A 23,870-nucleotide genomic window follows, 5' to 3' on the forward strand; every position below is an offset into this window, starting at 1 on the left:
CCATAAATCTTACTGAAATTTACAGTGGGGAAAAATCCAAAAGCTCTGGAAGACAGGTCATGTTGTCAAACATCTACATGCAACACTCTTGCCACAGATTATGTAATATACAGCAGCAGTAATCACTGCAAGAAACATCAGAAGCTAACTCAATGCAGATGCACCAGGTATCAGATCTCACATTCATTTATTTATTTCATATTTCTTAACTGGGTATGTCTGACTGAGCAAGAGCCCATTTTCAGTGGAGGCCCAGGGGGATAAGCTCCATACAGAAAAATTACAAATAGAGTTTCAAAAACTGTTGCAAATGAAAAGTAACAGTGAATACAGAAAAATAAATTAAATACATAACATATACATCTTATAAATGAGATTACATACAAAATATGAGTTAACAGAAATATGAAGTTTAATAAAAGGTGAATCTAAGTACGTAAGGATGAGGAAGCCCAAGACAGTAGAAGGGGTGGCTAGATGGACATAGGAGGTGGAAAAACTACGTATGGGGGAGACAGTAAGAAGCAAGGGGAAAAAAGAGAAGAAACAAGAAAAGGTAAGATGAATAGAGTAGGAAGAGGAAGTAAGTAGACAGAAACAGTTGGTAGAAGGAAGTAAAACAAGGCTATTGACAAAACGGTTCTAATTTTCAATGTAATTACTTGTAATGCCTATCAAACAGCTGCTTTACATGGAAACAATTAGCTGGAATGTCAGTTTTAAAACAATTTATATTTGATCTTAAAACAGTTTTGAATAACTATTCTGCTTACCTCTTCAGTAATAAATGGTTCATAGATACCACAGAGCTTCTCCCTCAGGTCATAAACATATTCCTCCACTGCATTTTTGGCATCATTCCTCTCCTTCTCTAGTTTATCCTGCATCATCATCTTTCCCTGGGAGACAATGAAGACAGACATTTCAGAAAACAATACGGCATGTAATATAGTACTTCATTTACAAATAAGGCTTTATGACACAATTTGAATGAAACATTCAATCTCACTAAATGTAATATTGCTCAACATTTACACTGCAAATGCATACTCCATTTTCTGACTGGAGTCTCTATTATCAAATCTAAGTTAATCTACCTGAAAAAAAAAAGACTTTCTTCAGAATAATTACTCAGTAACGGAGTCCAGTCATATGATACTGTTGCTACCACTAAGGTACCAAAAGGGTCAAACCAAAGACTGGTACTTCTTGCTGATGTAAGAAACAGTCTACCCATTTAACTTGTGACACAGATATTTGGTGAGTTGAAACACAAACAGGTACATAAATTTACAACTTCTTAGGAACAGTTGAAAGTATAGCATCTTGTATACAATTAAAATTAATGCAGATGGAAAGCAGAAACACAGGAATGCAGGAATGAAGCAAATAAGTGGAAGGAAAGCAGTAGCTACAAAAGTGGAGAAAAATGGAGAAGGGTTTGGGGTATTCACTTTAGATGACCTAAAGGTAAATGGACAAAGTAAGAAAGCAGCAATGCAGGCTAGTGGAATGATGACATGCAAAGAAAAGGCACCACCAGAAGAACAGCAGATATACAGGTACCTAATGTATCAGCTGATCTTCAAGATGGCATACTGCAGTGGGAAAACAGTGCATCTGTATGAGGGATTCACTATAAAAGTACACCTGATTTCCTTTCTGTCTTTTCAACATTCATCACTTACAGGTGTAAGCATTTTTAACTTTCACCTGCCACATCAAAGGTTACAGCATCTGCCTTGTGACGAATGTCGTCTGTAAAGTATATGATAAATACAGTACCCATTATAACCTAGGACCGTAAAAGCACAAAAAAGAAGTAGGTGAAACATAAGACTTCAGAGTTAGAGGCAGTAGATAAATTAATGTCTGTACAATGACCATTTGGAAAGAGCATACTGAGAACAGCTGCTACATTAAGAATTCAGCCCAGTCTAGTGCTCCAGAAAATTGTCACTGGCCTATAAAAACTGTTAGACAGCCTATAAGAAGTTACTGCTTAATAAGGTCTTGCAAGGATGCAATATTACACCACCAGAAAACTATCAAATAGTGAGAAGCTAGTAGAAATTCAAGAAATGTGACTCTACATTCACCGATTTGAAAAAAGGCAAATTTAAAAAAGAAAGTATACTCCATTCCTGCCTCACCCTAGAAAGAATGGGCCAAACTGTAAATTATTTGAGCACTTAATCTACATGTTCTCAGAGACTAACTCTTACAGTGTACCAAAGACCAAAGAAAAACATAACAATAAATTTATCAAAAATTCACAGGATAAAGAGGGATGCTACCCCGAGAGAAAAGAAGTCTATCACAATGTTCTGCTGTACTGAGTAAACCAATGCATTGTAGTAGCAGTCCTTTTATATCTTTTTAGTATTCAATTACTTTGGGGAGATTGTGTCAAGAAATGGTACCTGTTAGCACAACCTGCACTAAAGCAGCAGCAGCAAAACCCTCACTATCTTTAATACGTACAGTGAGAACATGTCTCTCAAAAGTCACCAGAACAGTCCACTGAAGAAAGCTGCCAAGGCACCAACTGTTCGGGCTAAATGAGATCTGCCTTGCCAAAAATAGGTTTATTTGTAGAATTGGAGAAAAATGCAATCAAAAAGCCAACTGCCAACAGCCGACTTTGAAACTGGACTGCTCGGTTTATTCTAGAGTAAAGAAAGTAATAGGGTGAGTCAAACAGGAAGTGCAACAAAAGAAATTCAACAAGTGAAAATAAGGAACTAAAAGTAGACATCCCTCCACCACTGGGCTTTAAATAAACAGAATTAAAAAGATGGAACTCTGGGAACACTTTGATAGAGACCACTGTGTTACATGCCCAGATCTGGGAAGGTAGCTATTTTCAAAAGAATGGCATGTAAAATCCTGACATCTGAGTTTTGATGATAAAGAAAGACAGCAATTAGAGACTTTCTGATAAAACACAATGTCCAACATAACCCTTGGCATAAAGGATGGACTTGTGTAAAGTATACCCCTATCTTTATTAAAAAGTGTGCATGGCTCTGAGGCTGAAAGTGGTTTAAAAATCAGACATTCTTGCTGAAGTAAACACTGCCAAGTAATATTGTCTTCTTACTTAGAAACTCCAAAGGAACATAATATAATTAGTGAGATGCTCCTACACAAAACTGAAAGGCTAGGAGGAGTATGATTACTTCAGTGGTTGAGTCCTAAATGAAGGGATGCCTTTTAAAAACAGTTTAACTGCATGTAATGAAAGCAGTGGAGAAGGGAATTATATACAGAAAGAACCGAGCAGTGAACTTTCACTGAAGAATAACTCAGATCATGGTTGAAAAAGCACATCATTATAAATAGTTTAACACTTGGGACAATTAGACCACCAAAGGGCAAAACCTTTGGTTTGATAAAAATAAGATCTTTTTGCATTTTCAGAAACCTGATATTCTAATAGTAGGCTCTGAGCTTCATTGCAAATCCTGAACACTTACACAGAAAATCTTAACTATCAAGAATAAGCACAATAGTCTCAAGGCTGTCAAGGTAAATACAGCAGAATTTCAGTACAGGACTTTTCTTCTCTCCTGTTGTGAGAAGAGATCCTCTCTGAAAAATAAAAGGATCTGGAATCTCTCTCGGAAGGTAATGGATTTTTAGCAGTGGAGGCCTTAATTCCCTTGGGGCCCTGTGAGATGGTTTCTGGGTCAGCAGCATGTCTTTTGTATAGAAATTGGTGTGAGTCAGGAACCCTGTAGTACCTGTCAGGCTTGACTGGGGCTGGAGGTAGAGAATCCGGGCTAAGGCAGGCCTCCGAGTAAACATCATCTAGTATGTCCGAGACAGGAAGTATAGCCAGAGGCCTGTGCTGAGGTAGCAAGAGAAATTCCCTAAGCCTTTTCTTGGAATCTGAATAATCTTGTCCTTCCCAGTGGAAGTGTTTCCTTAAGGTATGCAAAGTTTCCCCAAATGAGTAATCCTCTGAGGGGGATACAGAGGGAATGGACTCCTCTGCATCAGAGTCTTCAAAAGGGGAGTAAGAATGTTCCTATTCATCAGAGTGCTCTGATATAATGGAGCCCTGATCAGAGGAGGGGGATTCTTCCTCCACTCTGGGCCTTTTGTCCAGGGGGGGGGGGTTGAGAACCCCTGATAAGAGCAATTAAATCCTCAGCCATTTTAAGCATCTGTTTTTTAGGCATGGGGCCTGGAGATGGGCCCTGTGTAGCTTGTCTTTTAGAATGCATGGCTGCTTTAGACTTCGTGAAAGCCTTGATGGAAAAAGAAGAGGAAGGTCTGAAGACATCTTGAGAGGAGGTAGACCTGTCCACATTTTGAGATTCACTGCCAAGAGTGGCTTCGGTATCTGTAGTCGGGGTGTGGGCCGAGGAGCCTGCGACCTCGGGCACAGGAGACACCGCCAATGAAGTGTCGTCGGTAGTCAGGGGCTGCATAGGCACCTCGCTGAGAACTGGACCACGTGTAGTCGGCTTTGGCGTGGTGTCGGTAGAGGCCGCGGACCTCGTGTGTCGGTCCTTATCCTTGCGCTTTTTAGACAAAACTGGAGTCGGAGTATCCGACGACATAATATAGTTAAATGTTTTGCCAAAATAATGCTGGGCGAACTCCGCCCGACGCTTAATGGTGCGTTTGTTGAATGTAGCACAAAAGTGACAGACCGAGACGTCGTGGTCTGGGCCTAAACAAGGAATACAGAGGGGAATGGAAATCCTTATGCGGTATTTGCTTCCCACATGAAATACAATTATTAACTTTGTCTGACATCGGTCTGAGGCAAGAAAAGTTTCCCCAACGGGGTACTTAGCTTTCACGAAGACTTCGGTTGCAAAATTTTCATAATTTCAGGAGCTGGCCGACTGGCACTTGTGAACTGCTTCTGCTTCGGGCACCGTGCGGCAAGAAAGACTGAAGAAAATGGCGTCGGCTGGTTCTTTTATACCCCTGTCGCACTGACGTCAGGGAAGAAGCAATGACAACCGACACCGGACCTAGACTTTGGAATTCGGCCGACCGAGGACCAGCCTGACGGCAGGAGAACCCATCTGTTATGACTGCAGCTGTATGCACAATGAACATCAACTTTTTAAAAGAGCAGGCAGTCAAATAAGTACAATATGTGAAAAAAAACAAGCTTTTAAATCACAATAAATGCTGGAAAATCTGCGTTTAGGCGGAAAACAGTTAAGTACAGCAAGAAAGTACAGAAAACTGATAATCACTCCAAAGTCTCTCTCCTAAGCTAGAAGGCTTGTATCAGTTTAATGCTTTCTAGTGCTACCAGTAGGTTAGTTATAGGAAAGATGGGAAACAAGCGCAGATGTGGTCTTTTAAACCAGAAAGTTGAAAGAGATGGACAAACTGTCCAAATGGTCAATAAACTACAATTTCTGGGCCAGGAACCACTCGTCTTGTGGTAGATAGGCTACCTAATGCTTACCACTCCCACTGATAAGCTAGAAGGCTTCCTTCCAACACAGAAAGGCTTGGGGGGCTCAGAAGCTTACAAAGTGTCCTGGAATACAGCAAATCTGTACCTGGACTGGACTGGACTAGACTAGTTACAGGAAAGGCGGGGAACAAGTACCAACGTAGGCTTTTAAGCCAGCAAGTTGCACGAGATGGAAAACTGCCCAAACGGCCAAATAAACTACAATTTCTGGGCCAAAACCCACTCTTCCCGTGGAGGATAGGCTACCTAGTGCTTACCACTCCCACTGATAAGCTAGAAGGCTTTCCTCCGACACAGAAAGGCTTGGGGGCTCAGAAACTTACTAACAATCCTGGATACAGCAACTCTGTAACCGGACTAGGCTAGTTATAGGAAAGGCGGGAAACCGGCACAAGTGCGGCTTTCAAACCATAAAGTTGAAAGAGATGGAAAAAAACTGCTCAAACAGCCAATAGCTACAATTTCTGGGCCAGGGACCACTCCTCTTGTGGTAGATAGGCTACCTGATGCTTACAACTCCCAATGATAAGCTAGAAGGCTTCCCTCCAACACAGAAAGGCTTGGGGGGCTCAGAAGCTTACAAAGAGTCCTGGATAGAGCAAATATGTACCTGGACAAGACTAGTAACAGGAAAGACAGGAAACAAGTGCAAACACAGGCTTTTAAATCAGAAGGTTGAAAGAGATGGAAAAGCTTCTGAAACGGCCAATAAACTATAATTTCTGGGCCAGAAACCACTCCTCCTCCTGTGGTAGATAGGTTACCTAGTGCTTACCAATCCCACTGATAAACTAGAAAGCTTCTCTCCAACAAAGAAGGGCTTGGGGGGGCTCAGAAGCTTACCAACAGTCCTGGATACAGCAAATCTGTACCTGGATTACACTAGTTATAGGAAAGGCGGGGACCAAATGCAAAACAGGCTTTTAACCAGAAAGTAGAAAGAGATGGAAAAACTGCCCAAATGGCCAATGAACTACAATTTCTGGGACAAAACCCACTCTTCCCGTGGTAGATAGGCTACCTAGTGCTTACCACTCCCACTGATAAGCTAGAGTGCTTCCCTCCAACACAGAAAGGCTTGGGGGGGCTCAGAAGCTTACCAACAGTCCTGGATACAGCAAGTCTGTATTTGGACTTTACTAGTTACAGGAAAGGCAGGAAACAAGCTTAGAATTTTTTTTTGTTACAGAAAAGCAGCTAAAACAGCAGTAAATACAATTCAAATTGTAGTGCAGGCCAGCACACCCGAGCGTCTAGCAACACTACGGCAAATACAGTTCAAATAAATGCAATTTAATTAACAAATGACTAAAAAACAAGTACAGAAGACAGTAAATTAGAAGGCTACTAACAAGCAGTAATAAGTGCAGAGTAAGAGCGACTGAACAAATAACATGCAGAAGAGCAACTAAGACAGTTACAGTAAGAGCAGATGAATTATATATATATATATATATATATATATACATATATATCTATATATATATATATATATATATATATATATACATATATATATATATATATATATATACACACACATACATACATACATATATATATATATATTTTTTTTGGATCAAATCTACCATTTCTTTACTTTAACATTATAGACTGATAAACAATATACTGGATCCATTGTGTACTGGCTATTTCGACTGTTTCCTTCACATCTCTGATATGCCATACTACTTCTTTCCTTTCTTTTTTCCTCCCTTAATCCCTTTAGTATCTTGATTTGGTCCTCCTGTATGTTACTTGGATCATACCCTCTTCTCAAAAACAGATTTGTTGTTTGTTTTACTTCCTGTAACAATAAGTCTCTTTCGCTACACAACTTAGATATTAGACTACCATATCTCTCATATTTTTACCTCTAGTGTATGAAAAAAAAAAGTTTTTTTTTGGTAAAATATTTGTCAAAAATTTATCTTGTACTAAATACTCCCGATAACAAAGGAACCTGGTCTGAGAGAAGGCCGGGGGGGGGGGGGATTGTCAAAGACAAGCAGGCTTATCAGATAAAGGAGAATTCTGGGCCCACAGGAATCTGAGAAGCCTTAGCAGAGGGGGCACACCTACCACCATTCCTGCCCTTGAAGACCTGGTGGGGTTGCCTGCCAACAAAAGAAGATCTAGAAGTATAATTCCTCTGGAGCTTGGGGATAGGAGAGACAAAAAAAAGAAGTTATGTCTTACCATAACGTTCCATCTGTATTGTTGATCCTCGTTCAGTCATTACCTATGGGTATCGGTTCCGAGCTCGGAACCGAGCCGGCCCTTTTCCAAGGTTGCGTCAGCTACAAACTCTCGAGCTAAACTCTTACCCACAATTCCCCTCTCCCTGTTACCTCAGATTGAGTTTGCAAGTTAAAGAAGGTAGAGGCTACCTCTGGTCAAATAACCTAAGAGAACTGGATGGTGAGATCCACTAGAAACCACAGGAGGGGGAAAGAGGGAGGGTTGTAATGACTGAATGAGGATCAACAATACAGATGGAACGTTATGGTAAGACATAACTTCTTTATCTGATATCGTTAATCTTCGTTCATTCCTTACGTATGGGACAGAGTCCCCAGCTACCTCTATTCCTGGGAGGCTCTCATGGAAGGACATTTCTGAGCACCATAGAACCGAAAGATGCTCTTCCCCTGGAGGCCAAATCCAATTTGTAATGATTGATGAAGGTATGAGGCATAGCCCAAGTTGCAGCTGCACAGATGTCATGTAAAGAAGCTCTGGCATGGAGGGCAGCAGAAGTTGCCACCGACCTTGTTGAATGAGCTTTCATGGTAGTAGGCAACAAAATGTTACGTTGTGTGTAAATAAAGGTCACACAGTCCTTCAACCATCTAGCTAATGTGACCTTAGCAACAGCCAATCCTAATCTAGGTCCAGAAAAGGCCAAAAATAACTGGTCAGATTTACGAAAGGGTTTAGTCCTGTTCAAGTAAAAACGGATTTGCCTGTGTATGTCAAGGGTATGTAAGCAATACTCTCCTCGGTTTGAATGGCTGGGAAAGAAAACTGGCAATTCGATGGCTTGATTAATGGACATTTCAGAGATCACTTTAGGCAGAAATGACGGATTAGTTCTCAGAGACACTCTATCTCTATGAAAAATCAAGTATGGACTCTTGATACATAAAGCTTGAAGTTCACAAATACATCTGGCAGAAGTAATAGTGACCAAAAACAAGGTTTTCCATGACAAATACTTGAGGTCGCAAGAAAAGGCTGGTTCAAAAGGTGCAATTGTCAGAGCATGTAGAACTAATGATAAATCCCATGGTTGAATAGGTTCTCTAAAAGGTGGCTTAAAATGATTCATACCTTTTATGAAAGTCTTGCACAATTTATGGGGCAAAAGGGAGGAATCATGGACACCTTCATGAAAATTAGAAATTGCAGCCAAATGAACTGAAATGGTAGAGGCCGATAGACCCGATTGAAACAGGTCAGCCAGATAGTCTAGTATTATCGACACTGGTGCTGAAAAGGGGTCTATTTGTTTATCTTTCAGCCAACAGGTAAATCTTTTCCACTCGCTCAGATAAGTAATTCTAGTGGAGGACTTATGAGAAGCAATGAGAATATCATGTACTGGTAAAGAAAGATCATTCTGCCTAGCAATCAAGGGAATTGGAGTAGCCAAGCCGTTAGTGTCAGGCTGGTCAGGTTGGGATGAATTAGGTTCTGTGGGTGTAAGATCAACTTCGGGATTGGATGGAGGATTAATGGTCGATCTAGTAGATGAGGCCAAAGGAATGGGAATCTGTCGTGGCCAATATGGTGCTATGAAGATTACCTTGCTCTTCAACCGCTGGGCTTTCTTCAGAAACTGGGGAATGAGAGGAAAGGGCGGAAATGCATAGAGAAGACCCGAGGGCCAATCGTGGACTAGGGCGTCCCTGGGTGACTGTCCCAGGGGGTGGATCAGGGCGAAGTAGTTGCTGCATTTGTAGTTGGCCAGGGATGCAAAGAGGTTGCAGCAAGGGCGGCCCCAGCGGTGGAAGATCTCCGCCGCTATCAAGGGATTCAGGGACCACTCGTGAGGTTGCAGAATGCACCTGCTGAGTCTGTCTGCTATCATGCTGGAACCCCCAGGAATGTGTGTTACTAGAAGAAAACGGTTGGTAGCCATCGCCCATTGCCATATCCTCACGGCCTCTCGACAAAGGGGGTAAGATTTGGTTCCACCTTGCTTGCTGATGTATCAGACCACCGTCATGTTGTCTGATAGAATCCCAATTGTCCCAGACGGCAGCAGGGGATGGAATGTTTGCAATGCCAGAAGCACCGCCCCTCAGCTCTAGAACATTTATATGCAGAATGGGCCTCTGGTTGGGACCAAGTGCCTTGGACTGTCTGTCCCTGACATAGCCCCCCCTCCACCCCATCAGGGAGACATCCGTGGTCACTGTGGCCTTGGGTTGCTGAGGGGGAAAAGGGGCAAGACCATTGAGAGAGATTGTGTTTCATCCACCAATTTAAATCCTGTTTGCAACTGTGGGTTACTCGAATCATGGCTGAAAGAGGATGCTGAAAAGGATACCATAGGGTGAGCAGTAGCCATTGTAGATGCCTCATGTGAAACCTGGCCAGGGGAACAATGGTGATGGAGGCTGCCATGGAACCCAACAGCTGTACAACCGAGTGAGCCATGGATTTTTCCTTTGAAAGGATTGGAATTAGTTGTTGCTTTATCCTTAAAATTCTGTGCTCTGGAATAGCAGCTTTGCAGTTTTTTGTGTCCAAGATAACCCTTATGAATTCTGTCGACTGAGATGGGGTGAGATTGGATTTCTGCCAGTTTATGGTTATGCCTAGCCTTTGAGCAGCAAGGAGAGAGTATGCCAGGGCTTTTTTCAGTAGATGTCTGGTGGGGGCGGAAGTGAGCCATTCGTCTAGGTACAGAAATACTTGGAATCCTTGAAGTTGCAAGTGAGCTGTGACAACTGCCATGCACTTTGTGAACACTCTGGGGGCTGTAGAGAGTCCGAAGGGCAGTACTCTGTACTGGTAGTGACTGGCTGCTGCACGGAAGCGCAGAAATCTTCTTGATGGCCTGTCCACATTTATGTGGTAGTACGCATCTTGAAGATCTATAGAGCACATCCAATCATCTTTTTCCAAAAGTGGGAGGATAGACTGTATAGTGACCATCCGGAATTTTTGTACTCTCACAAACTTGTTCAATACACTGAGGTCCAAACTTGGTCTCCAGTCCCCGGTTTTCTTTGGCACCAAAAATAGTCCTGAGTAGAATCCGGATCCTATCTGGTCTGGAGGGACTATTTGGATGACTCTTTTTCTTAGCAGCTTTTCTATCTCTAGTGCTGCTTCTTCCCTTTGACTAGGTGGAACATCGGGAAGACTTTTTGAAGGGACGGGACAAAGATCGAAGGGGATATGATAACCTCTGGTTATGATCCTTTGTACCCAAAGTGGTGATGGTTAGCCAGGCAGAAGGGTACAAGGAGAAACATCCCCCAACCACCTCCAGAGGAAAGGAGCTGGGCCGCTCTTCAGGAGCGCTGGTAGGATTGACCAGGTAAAGAATCCCTGGAACCCTGGTTACGTGGTCCCCCTCTGCCCCGAAAGGAGCGTTTTCCCTGTGAGTTTCCCCCTCTGCCTCTGGGGGAGAAAGCCTGTGTGTCACAGAAAGGACCCTGAGATTTCTTGAACCGCATCTTCCCACTCTTTTGGTTTCGGGAGAAAGCACGTTGAGGGGAAGAATAACGGACACCTACGGCAGAAAAGGTCTTACAGTCTTGTTCACATCTGGCCAGTGTGCTTTTAACTTTGGGCCCAAACAACGAGGAGGGCTCAATGGGGGCATTAAGAAAGGAAGACTTAAAAGGTTCCGCGAAGATGCACAAGCGCATCCAGGCGTGTTATCTCAAGACCGCAGCTGAACCCGCCACTCTAGCTGCTCCTTATGATGCGCGAGATATCAATCGCATACAGGAGTCAGATATAGACTCAATGGTGGCCAGCTGAGAGGCCACTTTGTCATGGACCTCATCAGACACTGCACCAGCCAAGGTTTCAGAGAGCTCAGAAACCAGATCCCTTTGAAGCCTGGTAAAATGTGCCATATAATTCAGGGACCTGATAGCAAAGGTCACTGAAGGAAAAGTGCGCTTCCCTATTCTGTCCAGGGCCCAGGACTCTTGGTTAGGCGGATGGACAGTCTGGCTTTCTTCTTCTGCTAGATCCTTTTTAGCTGCGGCCGCCACCACCAAAGCATCTACAGGAAGACCTTTGGACCAATGGGGATCTGAAGCAGGAGGGGACAAAATCTTATCAGGCCTCCGGGGAATAGCTTCAACAGTATCAGGGGCCTTCCAAGCATGCTGCACGATGAACTTGACAAGTTCATCGGCAGGTGGAGTAACCCAGGAGGTAGGGGGCCAGGTGCGAAAAGCCTGCAGGAACACAGATTCCTCAGGGGTCGGATTACAAGGCTGCCAGTCACCTCTCTGTTTCAGGATTTCAAGGATATTGCCAAAGGATACCTCAGAGGGTGACCAAGGGGATCCTTCCCCCTCATCGAAATCTGTGTCTTCGGCGAGAGACTCCTTAATGGAGTCCATGTGCTTCCTCTTACACAAACATTTCTGGTGGACCTCATCAGCGGGAGAAGCTGGGGAAGACAACAGAAAAGGGGATTCCTGAGGGAATATGTCCTGAGGCCCTTGCACCCGGTGTCCACTAGGTGCCACTTGTGAAACCAGTGTACCAGAGAAGGGCGGAGGTACAGACAGTCCGGTATCACCAGCAGCAGTGAAAGCTTTCTCCATCAGTTGGAAGGCTGGTCCACCCAGAGAGGAGTGTATGTCAAGTACAGGGGGCACTCCTCCCCTAAGTGGCTCAGCCTGGCGACCCGGAGTCCCTGGATGGCTGTGGAGCAGCAAGCTATGCATACCACAGCTGACATCCTCGGTCGTAGCAAAACTTTCCTGCCACAAAGGCAACTGCGGTTCCTTAGTGAGATCCATAAAGGGAACTGCAGAAAGGGAAGACTGTACTATCTATATCCACGGACTTCAAAGGCAATGAAGGAGGAGAATAAGAGGGTATCTTTGGAGATGGGTGATCACCTCCCAAGGAAGGATAGTTCCTGGGGGGTGGAATACCTCTGGCCAAGTATACAAGACGCAACACATCATGTTCAGACAGACTTCTAGTGGACCTCACAGAGACTGAGGGAGAAACAGGCCTGTCTGCAAAAGAGGCAGACTCGGTGCCCATCTCATCTGATCGCACCAAGGACAACGGTGCCAAGAAAGATTGAACTACTGTAGTCTGCACCGAAGAAATCATCGGTGCCGATGTCATTGTCTGCACCGACACAGAGATCGGTGCCAAAGTGGTTGTCGGTGCTGAAACTGGAACCGACAAAACTGGAGTCAGTAATAAAGGCCTCGGTTCCAAGGAAGATCTCGGAGCCGACGCGGTCAAGGTCTGCGCCGACTGAACGGTCGGTGTCAATACGGTGGTAAAGGTCTGAACTGAAGAGCCCCTTGGTGCCAATATGTAGAAGACTGCAGGAGAGGATGGAGCCGAAATCACTAATGGAGCCAAAGGCCTCAGTGCCGAAGTTCTGGGCACCGAAAGCGCTGGGGCTGACAGAGAGCTCCGGAGCCGAAATTTTAGCCTTTTTAGATTTTGGTTGTTGAGAGTCCCCAGCCGGGGACGAAGGCAAGGATTTAGCCTTAGTAGAAACATCCATTTTCTTATGGGCTTTAGGAGGGGTTGAGACCTCTGACCCAGAAATAGCCTCTGAAAAGGGAGATTTTAGAAGTCCCTTCAGTATCAGCTTATTTTTCCTTTCTAACAAAGTTCTGTTAGAAAAGTTTTCACATATAGTACAAGGTGGTTCAACAGATAAATGGGAAGCTCCCACACAATAAAAACAAAGAATGTGCATCAGATGTAGGCAGTTTGTGTCCACAATCAGAACACAGCTTAAACCCCGGACTACCCTTTTTATCTGCCATATTAACAAATAGAAAAGTACCAACAATGGTACAAGAGAGTACCCGAAGGTATGAAAAAGAAAAGGAAAGGGATTACCAAATGGTAAGGAGAAATTACCTCGTGGTAAAAAGGGTAAGTAAAGGACAGAAAAATCTTGAGGAAATTATGAATGCTAGATGCAATAGGGCAAGAGACAATAAAATATCAACTTTTCTGACAGAAAAGTAATTTGCAAGGCAATTAAACAACAACTGACTGTACTTAGCTCAAGAGAAGTAGCTTGACATGACCGGATGGCAATGCGCCAAATGAAATCTGAGGTAACAGGGAGAGGGGAATTGTGGGTAAGAGTTTAGCTCGAGAGTTTGAAGCTGATGCGAGCTTGGAAAATGGCTGGCTCGGTTCCGAGCTTGGAACCGATACTCATACGTAAGGAATGAACGAAGATTAACAATATCAGATAAGAAGTTATGTTCTTACCATAACATTCCATGTGTGTTGTCCATCTCGTCTTTTATTCTCACTGATCGATCGGATCCGTCTCGGCCTTTACATAAGCTTGAGGTCTTCAGCCAAACTCATAGGCATTTTTCTCTACCCATAATGCAACTGTTCTATAACCTCAGATCTTGTTTGCCCTCCAGCAGTCACTGGAAGTATACATTACCAAGAATATGAAATATACATAAGACATGACTCAGAGGCTGTAGAGTCCTACAAAAATCCAATTAGAGCTACTTGGTCTACCAGGAGGTGGAATGGTGGTGGGTTGTGAGAATAAAGGACGAGATGGACAACACACATAGAACGTTATGGTACGAACATAACTTTTTTATGTTTTATTGTCAATCTCGTCTTTATTCTCACTGATTGGACCATGTCCCTAGCTGCCTAATCCTTGGGTGGCTCATGGGAGAATATTCCTCAGAACCATAGAACCAAAGGATGCTCTACTCCTAGAGGCCAAATCCAATTTGTAATGAGTGATAAAGGTATGTGGTTTAGCCCATGTAGCTGCAGCACAAATGCTATCTAAGGGTAATCTAGCTTGGAAAGCTGCTGAAGTGGCTATTGACCTGGTAGAATGAGCCTTGATAGGATTTGGAATAGTCTTGTGGTTAGAGTTGTATATAAAAGATATACACTGTGACAGCCAATTGGACAGTGTTACTTTAGAAACTGGTTGGCCTTTCCTAATGTCTGAATAAGAGATAAACAGCTGATCTGACTTTCTAAATTGTGATGTCCTGTGTAAATAGAAACATAATTGTCTATGGACATCTAAAAGGTGGAGAGAGTACTCTCCTTCATTTTCAAAGTTCGGAAAGAAAACTGGTTGATTGTTTCTGAAACAACTTTAGGTAAAAAGAGAAACGCTATCTTTATGAAAAATTATGTATGGGTGTTTGGAAGATAGGGCCTGTAGCTCAGAAACTCTTCTTGCAAAAGTTACAGCTACTAAAAGGAGAGTCTTTCATGATAAGAATTTCAAATCAGATGTAGAAGAAGGTTGGAAAGGTGAGTAAACAAGCTTTGTCAATACAAAAATTCAAACCCCATGGTGGAATAGGGTTCCTGTATGGAGGGCGAATTAATGAAGTACCTCTGAGGAATGCTTTACAAAGTCTGTGTGAAATTATACCAGTACCATTGTCTCTTATCTGAAAATTAGAGATGGCTGCTAACTGAACCCTAATAGTAGCTGCAGCAGCTCCCTCATTGAAAAATTTGGCTAAGAATTCCAGAATAGAGTGCAAAGGAGCTGTGAAAGGATCTATGTTATTAAGATTAGACCAGCCCACAAATCTTTGACATTTACTTTTGTACAGTTTTTGAGTAGAGTTCTTGCGGAAAGAAAGCAAAATGTGTCTTAATGGAGAAGAAAGCAGAGGAAACCTGGCTATCATGGGAAGCGGAGCAGCCAAGCTGTCAGTTTGAGATTGTGGAGGCTGAGATGAAGTTCTCCTGAAGGATTTATTTATTTATTTATTTATTTAACATTTATGTGTCAGTAGATCCGGAACTGGGTCCAGGATCCATGGTATCTTCTGTACATGAGGCCGAATAAAGGGAAACCATATCCGTCGAGGCCAATAGGGGATAATTAGGATTACTGTAGTCTCCAGCAAGCTTGTTTCTGTAGGAATTGGGGAATCAGAGGTATTGGTGGGAAAGCACAAAGAAGTCCCAGAGGCCAATCGTGAACAAATGCATCCCTCTGTGACTTCCCCTCTGGGGGGATCAGGGCAAAGTAGTTGCTGCATTTGGCATTGATGGGTGATGCAAAGAGATTACAGCAAGGCTGGCCCCATTTGCGGAAGATCTCTTCCACCACTTTCTGATTGAGGGACCACTTGTGTGACCAAAGAATGGCTCTGCTCAGTTTGTCTGCAATCATGCTGGATTTCCCTGGAATGTGCGTTGCTATGAGAAAGCGGTTGGAGTCCTCTGCCCATTGCCAGACCCTCAGGGCTTCTCGACATAAGGGATAAAATCTGGTTCCTCCTTGTCTGTTTATATACCAGACCACTGGCATGTTGTCTGACTGAATTGCTAGTGTACCTAGAGGGAGAGAGTTCTGAAATGCTTGCAAAGTGAGGAGCACCACCTCTCATCTCTAGAAGATTTACGTGCAAATGGGCCTCGTGTTCCTGCCAAGTGCCTTGGACTGTGTTTCCCAGATAATACCCCCCCATCTGTGACGCGTCTGTAATCACTGTAGCTTGGGGCTGAGAGTGGAGAAAGGGAAGACCTTAATAGACTAGGGGAGGGTCAAGCCACCATTGAAGGTCCTTTTTGCAAGAGTCAGTTAGTATGATCTTGTGGGACACTGGAAGATCCCGAAAGGACCACTGTGTGGAAAATAGCTACTGGAGGATTCTCATATGCCATCAAGCTAGTGGTATTAGCACAACTGAAACAGCCATTTTGCCTAGAACCTGTTGGACTAGTCTGGCAAAAACTTTTTTCTTGTAGATCAGCATCCTTACATAATGCCGAAGATGGTGTACTCTTTCTTGCGGAAGTTGTGTTGATATGATTATTGTGTTTATTTGAGCTCCTATGAAAACCAAGGACTGACATAGCTCTAGAGCAGATTTTTTGTAATCTATGGTGATTCCAAGGGATGAACAAATTTGAAGGGCGTAGTCCCTGGCTTGCTGAAGAAGATGTCCAGTCGGGGTGGAGATGAGTCAGTCATCCAGCTATGGAAACACATGGAAACCTTTGCATCTCAGGTGAGCTGCTACTACTGCCATGCATTTGGTGAACTCTCTGGGGGCTGTAGTGAGACCAACAGGCAGAGCTCGAAAGTGGAAGTGACTGGCTCCTAGCCGGAAGTGTAAAAACCTTTTGGATTGCCTGCTCATCAGAATGTGGTAGTAAGCATCCTGAAGGTCTATGGAGCACATCCAAATGTCTTTTTCCAGAAGTGGACGAATCGACTGCAGTGTTACCATCTGGAACTTGCTCTTTTTTTTTTATAGACCTGTTTAGAATGCTGAGATCCAAAATGGGTCTCCAGTCCCCTGTTTTCTTTGGAACTAAAAAGAATCTTGAGTAAGTTCCAGATCCTTTCTGGTCTGCATGTACTTGCTGGATGACTCTATTGTTTACCAACTTTTGAATTTCCAAGGTTGCCTTCTCCTTTTGACTGGGTGGAACGTCTGGAACTAAGGTGCTTGTAGGAGGAGGATAGATGAAGGGAATGACATATCATTTGGATATTATACTCGGCACCCATTTGTCGTTTGTGATGCTTTGCCAGGTTTCTTGGTGCAGAGACAAATGACCCCCGACTGCCTCCAGAGGTGAGCAATCGGGCACTCCTTCAGAAGCACCGCTGGTAGGGCCCTCCAAAGAAAGATTCTCTGTAGCCTTGGTTATGCGGACCCCTTCTGCTGCGAGGTTGGCATCTACCATTATTGTTCCTGCCTCTGCCCCTGGGGGAACTCTCATCTTGTGTGTCCTGGAAAGCCCTGTGGGATTTTCTGAACCACATTTTCCCACTACCCCTCTGACCCTTTGGAAAGGGTCTGGTGGGTGCAAAAAAATGTACTCCAACAGCAGACGAGGTCTTGCCCTCTTGTTCACACCTGGTGAGTGTTTTCTTCACTTTCAGCCCAAAAAGAGAGGAGCTATCAAAAGGGGTGTTAATAAAGGTAGACTTGAACAGCTCTGAAAAAAGTCACAAAGTCGCATCCAGGCATGTCTCCGAAGAGCAGTACCTGAACCTGCAGCTCTACTCGTTCCATCTGCAGCACAGGATATTAGCCTCATGGAAGAGTTTACTACAGAACTGTGGATGGCGACCTGAGCATTAACTTTATCTGCTACTGCATCAACTACAGCTCCTTAGAGGGAGTCTGTGAGTTCCTTCAACAGGTCCCTCTGTAGCCTAGTGAAATAGGTAAGATAGTTCAGAGACCGAAGAGCAAAGGTCGCTGACGAAAACACTCGCTTCCCATATCTATCCATAGCCCTAGAGTCTTTATTAGGAGGATGGATAGAGGAGCTGGTCTTGGATAGCTCCTTTTCAGTAGCTGCCATGACAATGGCATCAAGTGCAACTCCTTTGGTAAGAGACCCTTTATATTTAGGTGCTATAATGAACTTATTTGGCCTTCTAGGAGTAGGTTCTATGGAATATGGGGTCTCTCAGGCCTTCCTATAGACTAAATCCATAAGCTCGTCGGAAGGTGGAGTCACCCAAGAGCAAGAAGGGCGAGACCCAAAGGCTTTCAGGTAAACTCAATCCTCAACAGAAGGGGGGGGGTTGGACTGCCTGTCACCTCTCTGTTTTAATAATTCCAGGATGTCTCCAAAGGAAACATCGATCAGGAGGTGACCTTGGGGACCCTTCTGCCTCATCAAGGTCAGTGCCTGATGTGATAGACTCCTCTGGGGAGTCAAGGTGCTTCCTCTTGCAGGTCCTCTTTTAAGGGAGCTCCTAAGTGGGATACTCTGTGGAGGTTTCGGAAGAGGGGGGAGTCCCTTGGAGGACAACCTGAGGCCTGGGGTCTCTGCGATTCTCAAAAAGGGTTACCTAAGAGGATGAAGAAAACTGGCCTATAGAGGGAGGAAGATCTGATGAAGGATGTGCCTTAGACTTAATAGGAGTCAGTAGCCTCCTCATAACCTCAAAGGCAGACTTCCCCCACTCCAGGATTCCCCCGGATCTGACAAAAAGGTTGTTGGAGCCAAAGGCATCCCCGGAACTGGCAACAGAAGCTCCGAGGCCAAGGTAGGAGCAGAACTCTCCTGCTCTGAAGCCCTGAGAGGCAGAGACAGATGCAGAGAGATCCGAGCTGGCTCCAAGGATCTGACTGGGGAGTTTCGGCTCCTAGAGGTGTCCTGCTCTGAATGGAGGTAAACACTTCATGGTGAATGTCTGCTTCGAGGTAAGAGATAGTCCTGCAGCCGACAGTGTCACGATCTGGAGATGGGAATCTTCCAGCTCTGAAACCAAGGGACAGATTGGAAGAGGAACAGTAACTATGGAGGTTGACTGTGTCTGACCAGATTCCTTTGGGCTTGGATCCAACAGAAGTTTGGCCAGTCTTCAGCAACTTTTGCATAACCTTATCAACGTGTTCATTAGATAAGCTCCTGGTAGACCTAGGGGAAAGAGATTGTGATCTAGACTTAGTCAGTAATGGTGATGAGACCCATGAAGTCACTGGTTCAAGTGATGGCGATCGGCTCCGATGTGCAGTATGTGTTGGCACAGAAGATGTTGGAGCCGAAGGTTCTGTTGGCTCCAATGTAGTCTTGGATGCAGTGGTGACTGTCTGCTCCAATGATACTGGAGGAGCAAAGATTTGAGGAATTTTGGGTCTCCGCTCCAAGGAATCTTTTGAAGCTGAAGATGCCCTCTTGGAAGTCTTGTCGGGGATTTTGAAGACTCTGAAGTAATGGCCTCTGAATAGGGTGTTTTTAGTAAACCCATTAAAATCAACTTGTTTTTGCACTCCATAAGTGCTCTCTGGTTAAATCCATGACATATAGAGCAATTTTCTTGTAGGTGAACAGACCCCAAGCAATAAACACAGAGAATGTGAAAATCCCTAAGGGGCATCTTTTTTTCACATTTCTTAAAACCTAACAGTTTCCCCTCTGGTTTCTGAGACATAATCACCTAAAAATTCACACACACACACACACACACACACACACATATACAAGTACTGAGTAAAAGGGAATACAAAGGGGTAAGAGAATTTTTTTTTTTTAATACAACAAGGAAATCGTCCTCTAACTAACGGACGATTAGAGGAGGGAATGAAAGGGGAGAAAATTGTCCTCTAACTAAAATTGACGATTAGAGAAGGAAGGGAATGTAAGAGAAAAACATCCTCTAGCTAAAATGGACAGTAGAAATGACCATCTAACTTAAACGGGTCTGTAGATTAAACGGGGTAGGGTAGACTCACTATCAGAGAGATGATGATAATAATAATAATAATAATAGTAATAATAATAACAATAATAATAAGGAAACCCAACAACAGAATTAGTAAGCAATTAGCAATACTTAGCCCAGAGCTTAGCTAACAGGAACCTCTTCGCTGTGCGGCAAATGAGATCTGAGGTTATAGAACATTTGCATTACGGGTAAGGAAAAATGCCCACGAGTTTGGTTGAGGACCTCAAGCTTATGTAAAGGTCGAGATGGATCGGATCCGATCCATCAGTGAGAATAAAAAAAAAAGATTGACAACAACACATTATGTGTTTCTCTTTCTCTTGAGGAGACTTCAACAGGTCAGCAGCAGCAGTCTCAAAAAGATTTTTATTATCCAAAAGGGCATCCAACAACTTGGCCTTAATGCACTCAGGCAAAAACTGGAGATGAAGCCAAGATTAATGCCTCATGACAGACCCAAAAGTTGCAGCCCTGGAAGAGCATCAGCAGCATCATAGCTACACTTAATAGAGTGGCAAGTCACTTGAGAAGCAGAACCTAAAATAGAAATGGCGGAAGACTTGCCTATAGGATCAGGGAAGTCAGAAATAACCTGACAAGCCTTAGCAATCAAGTGCAGAGCATACCTGGTCATGTGGATCTGGTAATTTAAACTTTCTTACCAATCCACTCCATTGCCCTACTATCTTTATCAGAAGGCAAACGTCTGATAGAGGGCAAGAGCTTGGAAGGTTTGTCAGAAGAGACGAACACCACAGCAGGATCAGCAGGAGGGCATTTAAATAAAAATTGACAATCCTCGGGAACCTGACAGGACCTATCAGGTTTCTCAGGAGGAGGAGAATGAGAAGCAGAAAAGAAAGTGTCTAACAAGGCAGCCAACACAGGAGGAACTGCCGATGGTTTAGGAGTATCCAACTGAAGCAACTCATAATAACTCCTCTGAATATCAGACAACTGAGAAGAATTCCACTTAAAGTATTCCATCATCCTAGCAATTGTGTCCCCACAGGACAATTCCTCAAAAGCAGACTCAAAGCTAACAGACTCCTCCTCCTCATCAGAACCATAATCCAATGGTGAAAGCATCTGCGAAGAATAAGACAAAGACCCCTCATCAGACTCTGAATCCTCATCCAGGGAATCTGGTTCCTTAAGCCATTTAGGAGGGGTAGAGGTCCAAGGAGGAACAGGCACTGAAACTCATTGACGAGGCTTCAGGGCCATCTAGGCAGAAAACGAGCTCTGAGTAAACTCTTGCCATTCTCTTCTGGGGAAACATGCTTCACCTTTTGTCTGTTCTTGGAAGGGACATCAGTGTTAACAAATACCAGAGGCTCCAACCCTTGGCGAGATTCAATAGGAGAACATGGAACATGGAACATTTTCCCTGACTAATATCTATGGAATCCCTCAAGGACCCTCCAAGATAATCAACTGTGGTTCCCCTTCCACATATGGAGCAGACACCTCAGAGCATGTGCGAAAATACGGATTCATACCAGCCTCCAATGAGGGCTGCAGCAGAGTAATCTAATGTAGACGCTGAATGGCCTACAGAGCTATTTCTTGCTTCTAGAGGGACATCCTGTGGAAACCTGAACGCTAAAGAATCCAGCCGAGACTTCTTGGCCTTCTTCTTACCTAGTAGGAGTATCTCGGTATTAATGGATTCTTAATGCTGCTGATGCCTCTTCCAGGCTGCAGCTAACTGTTTAAACCACTGGTTTTCCAGATAAATGGTCACAGAAGACAAACAGCTTCCGAGTGTCTTAGGCACAAACGCCTTATAGATACTACAAGATGTATGGTTGTGGGAAGCGCCCAAACAAGACACACTGTTTGCGACGATCCTTATGGGGAATCTCCCTCCCACACTTTTTCTCTTCTTGAATGATATGCACTCTAGGTAAGCAAAATAAAATAAAAGACCAAAGGAAAAGAAAAAAAAAACTCCAATGGGGCACTTATCTGATAGCTAGGTATTTAGCAAAACAAAGAAAATAACGGCATTCGGACTTGCTGCAAAGAAGTTCTGGGTAACTGCGTCTGTATGTCACTTTTATGACCTACATTCTGTGCTGGGAGCATATGTGTGATGTACAGCACATATAAGATCATTAGGCTTTGGTATACTGGCCGAACGTCAGACTGCCCTGGGTGGGAGATCCCCAACGTTAAGAATACCGCAAAAGTGACATAGAAGGACATGCCTCATCTCTAACCAAGGAGGATGGCTCAGTATCAGAGAACAATATGAACAGGAGCAAGCACAGTCTTCTTTGCTGCTTGAATGCTAATCTTTAGGTCACTGAAACTCAGAATCAATTGAAAGTGAAGGGTCCCTTCCCCAGTCCTGTCTCTATCTATCTATCTATCTATCTATCTATCTATCTATCTATCTATCTATCTATCTATTTCACAAGGGCCTTTTTTTAAGCCTAGCCATGCATCCCAAATCTCTAACAAGTTCTGACACCCTTGATAAGTGGAAGCATGGACCTGGAAGATGAACCATTTACAGGTTACTTTTTGTATCAGAGACATAGGTACCAAACCAGGGATGAATGTCCTGCTTCCCATCCAATTGCCAAACTTGCACTTGAATTGGGTTAGGGAGGAACTCTGCTTCACATGGACGGGGAGCCTGTTCCATAGACGAGGTAGTCTCTGAGATACATACCCATCTCTCCAGCAGGTCCTTTTTATATCACAGGCAAGGTTTAAGTCTTTAGAACAGGTAATTCTGGTACTGTTTGTTTTGTGGATATGCAGGAGGTCCATCAGAGTAGGGTCAGACTATGCCCTGCACACCAGGCATAGATCTCCCCTCAAAAGCCTGTAGGAGACAGAATACAGGCATAGGGACTTGAAAAGGTCAGCACTGGACAAATTACTTACACCTTGTATTATTTTAGTGAGAAACCTCTGTGGACATTCCAGCTGTTGGATATGCGAGGTTAGGTACATACCAAAGGGGCATTGTACTCAATAATAGATGTGATGATCAAAGGCTAGATTACTATCTATGTGTGTCCCTAAGTCCCTGACTGCTGTGTCAACTCTAAGGGGTGTGTTGTCAATATGATAGTTACCAAGGTTGGATGACTTCCCAAAGTATACGATTATGCATTTATCGGCATTTAGTTTTAGTCCATGGCTCTGACACCAGTTGTTTGTCTGTGTCAGCCCCTCTTGGAGAACATTTGCGTTAGTATCTGAGAGTCAATGAGAGCTCCTAATTTGCAATCATTTGCAAATTTAGTCAGCCAGAAACCAATGACATTGGTCTTGACTTCTGAGAAGTAAATGCCAAAAAGGAGAGGTCCAAGGACTGATCCCTGAGGGATTCCACTTGTGACTGGCCTCTTTGTAGAGGTGGACTCCCCAATTCTAACTTGTGAGCCAGTTGGCTATCCACCGGGTGACGTACGGGTTTGTACCTAACCTCTTGAGTTTGTCAACAATGTCCAAGTGGGGTATTGTGTCAAATGCCCTGGCCAGGTCAAGGTAGGCAGTGTGAATGATTTTGCCCACATCCATTGCTTTGGTTATCTTCTCAAAGAACTCCACCAGGTTGAGTAGGTATGATCTGCCCTTGACGAAACCAAACTGTGTTGGGTCCAGTGTCTAGAGGTTTACTACATTTCTATTGATCATCTCCATCATAATTCTTTCCATGGCTTTACAAATAAGAATAGAAAATTTGACATTTGCTGACTGGGATAGTATGACCGAGCAAAAGTCCTTTTTCAGCAGAGGCCCGGGAAGAATCTTTTCAAAATTAGCTTATTATGGCAGTCTTTCAAAGTCCACTTATTAAAACCAGCACAACTATTGCACTCTGCTACTAAATGTTGAGCCCCTACAAACAGGTTAAACAAATGGTAGTCTGGTGCTGGGGTACATTTTTTGAAATATTACATTTTTTTAAAATCAGTGTTTTATATAGTACAAAACAGAAAAAATTAGGCATGTGGTCCAGCAGACCATGGAAAATAC

The 23,870-nt window shown here is 43.7% G+C and overlaps 1 protein-coding gene across 1 annotated transcript in view; it reads right to left on the reverse strand.

Annotated features, from left to right (window-relative positions):
- The window catches only part of HSPA4L (heat shock protein family A (Hsp70) member 4 like), a 2,148,355-nt gene that overhangs the window by 440,817 nt on the left and 1,683,668 nt on the right, over nt 1-23,870 (reverse strand). The window contains exon 15 of the mRNA XM_044061754.1: nt 774-899. Within this exon, the coding sequence (XP_043917689.1) occupies nt 774-899 (126 nt within the window). The remainder of the gene's footprint in view (nt 1-773; nt 900-23,870) is intronic.

Source organism: Protopterus annectens, chromosome 2.part0 (genome assembly GCF_019279795.1).
Source record: "Protopterus annectens isolate FY-2018-M chromosome 2.part0, PAN1.0, whole genome shotgun sequence".
Classification (NCBI taxonomy): Eukaryota; Metazoa; Chordata; order Ceratodontiformes; family Protopteridae; genus Protopterus; species Protopterus annectens.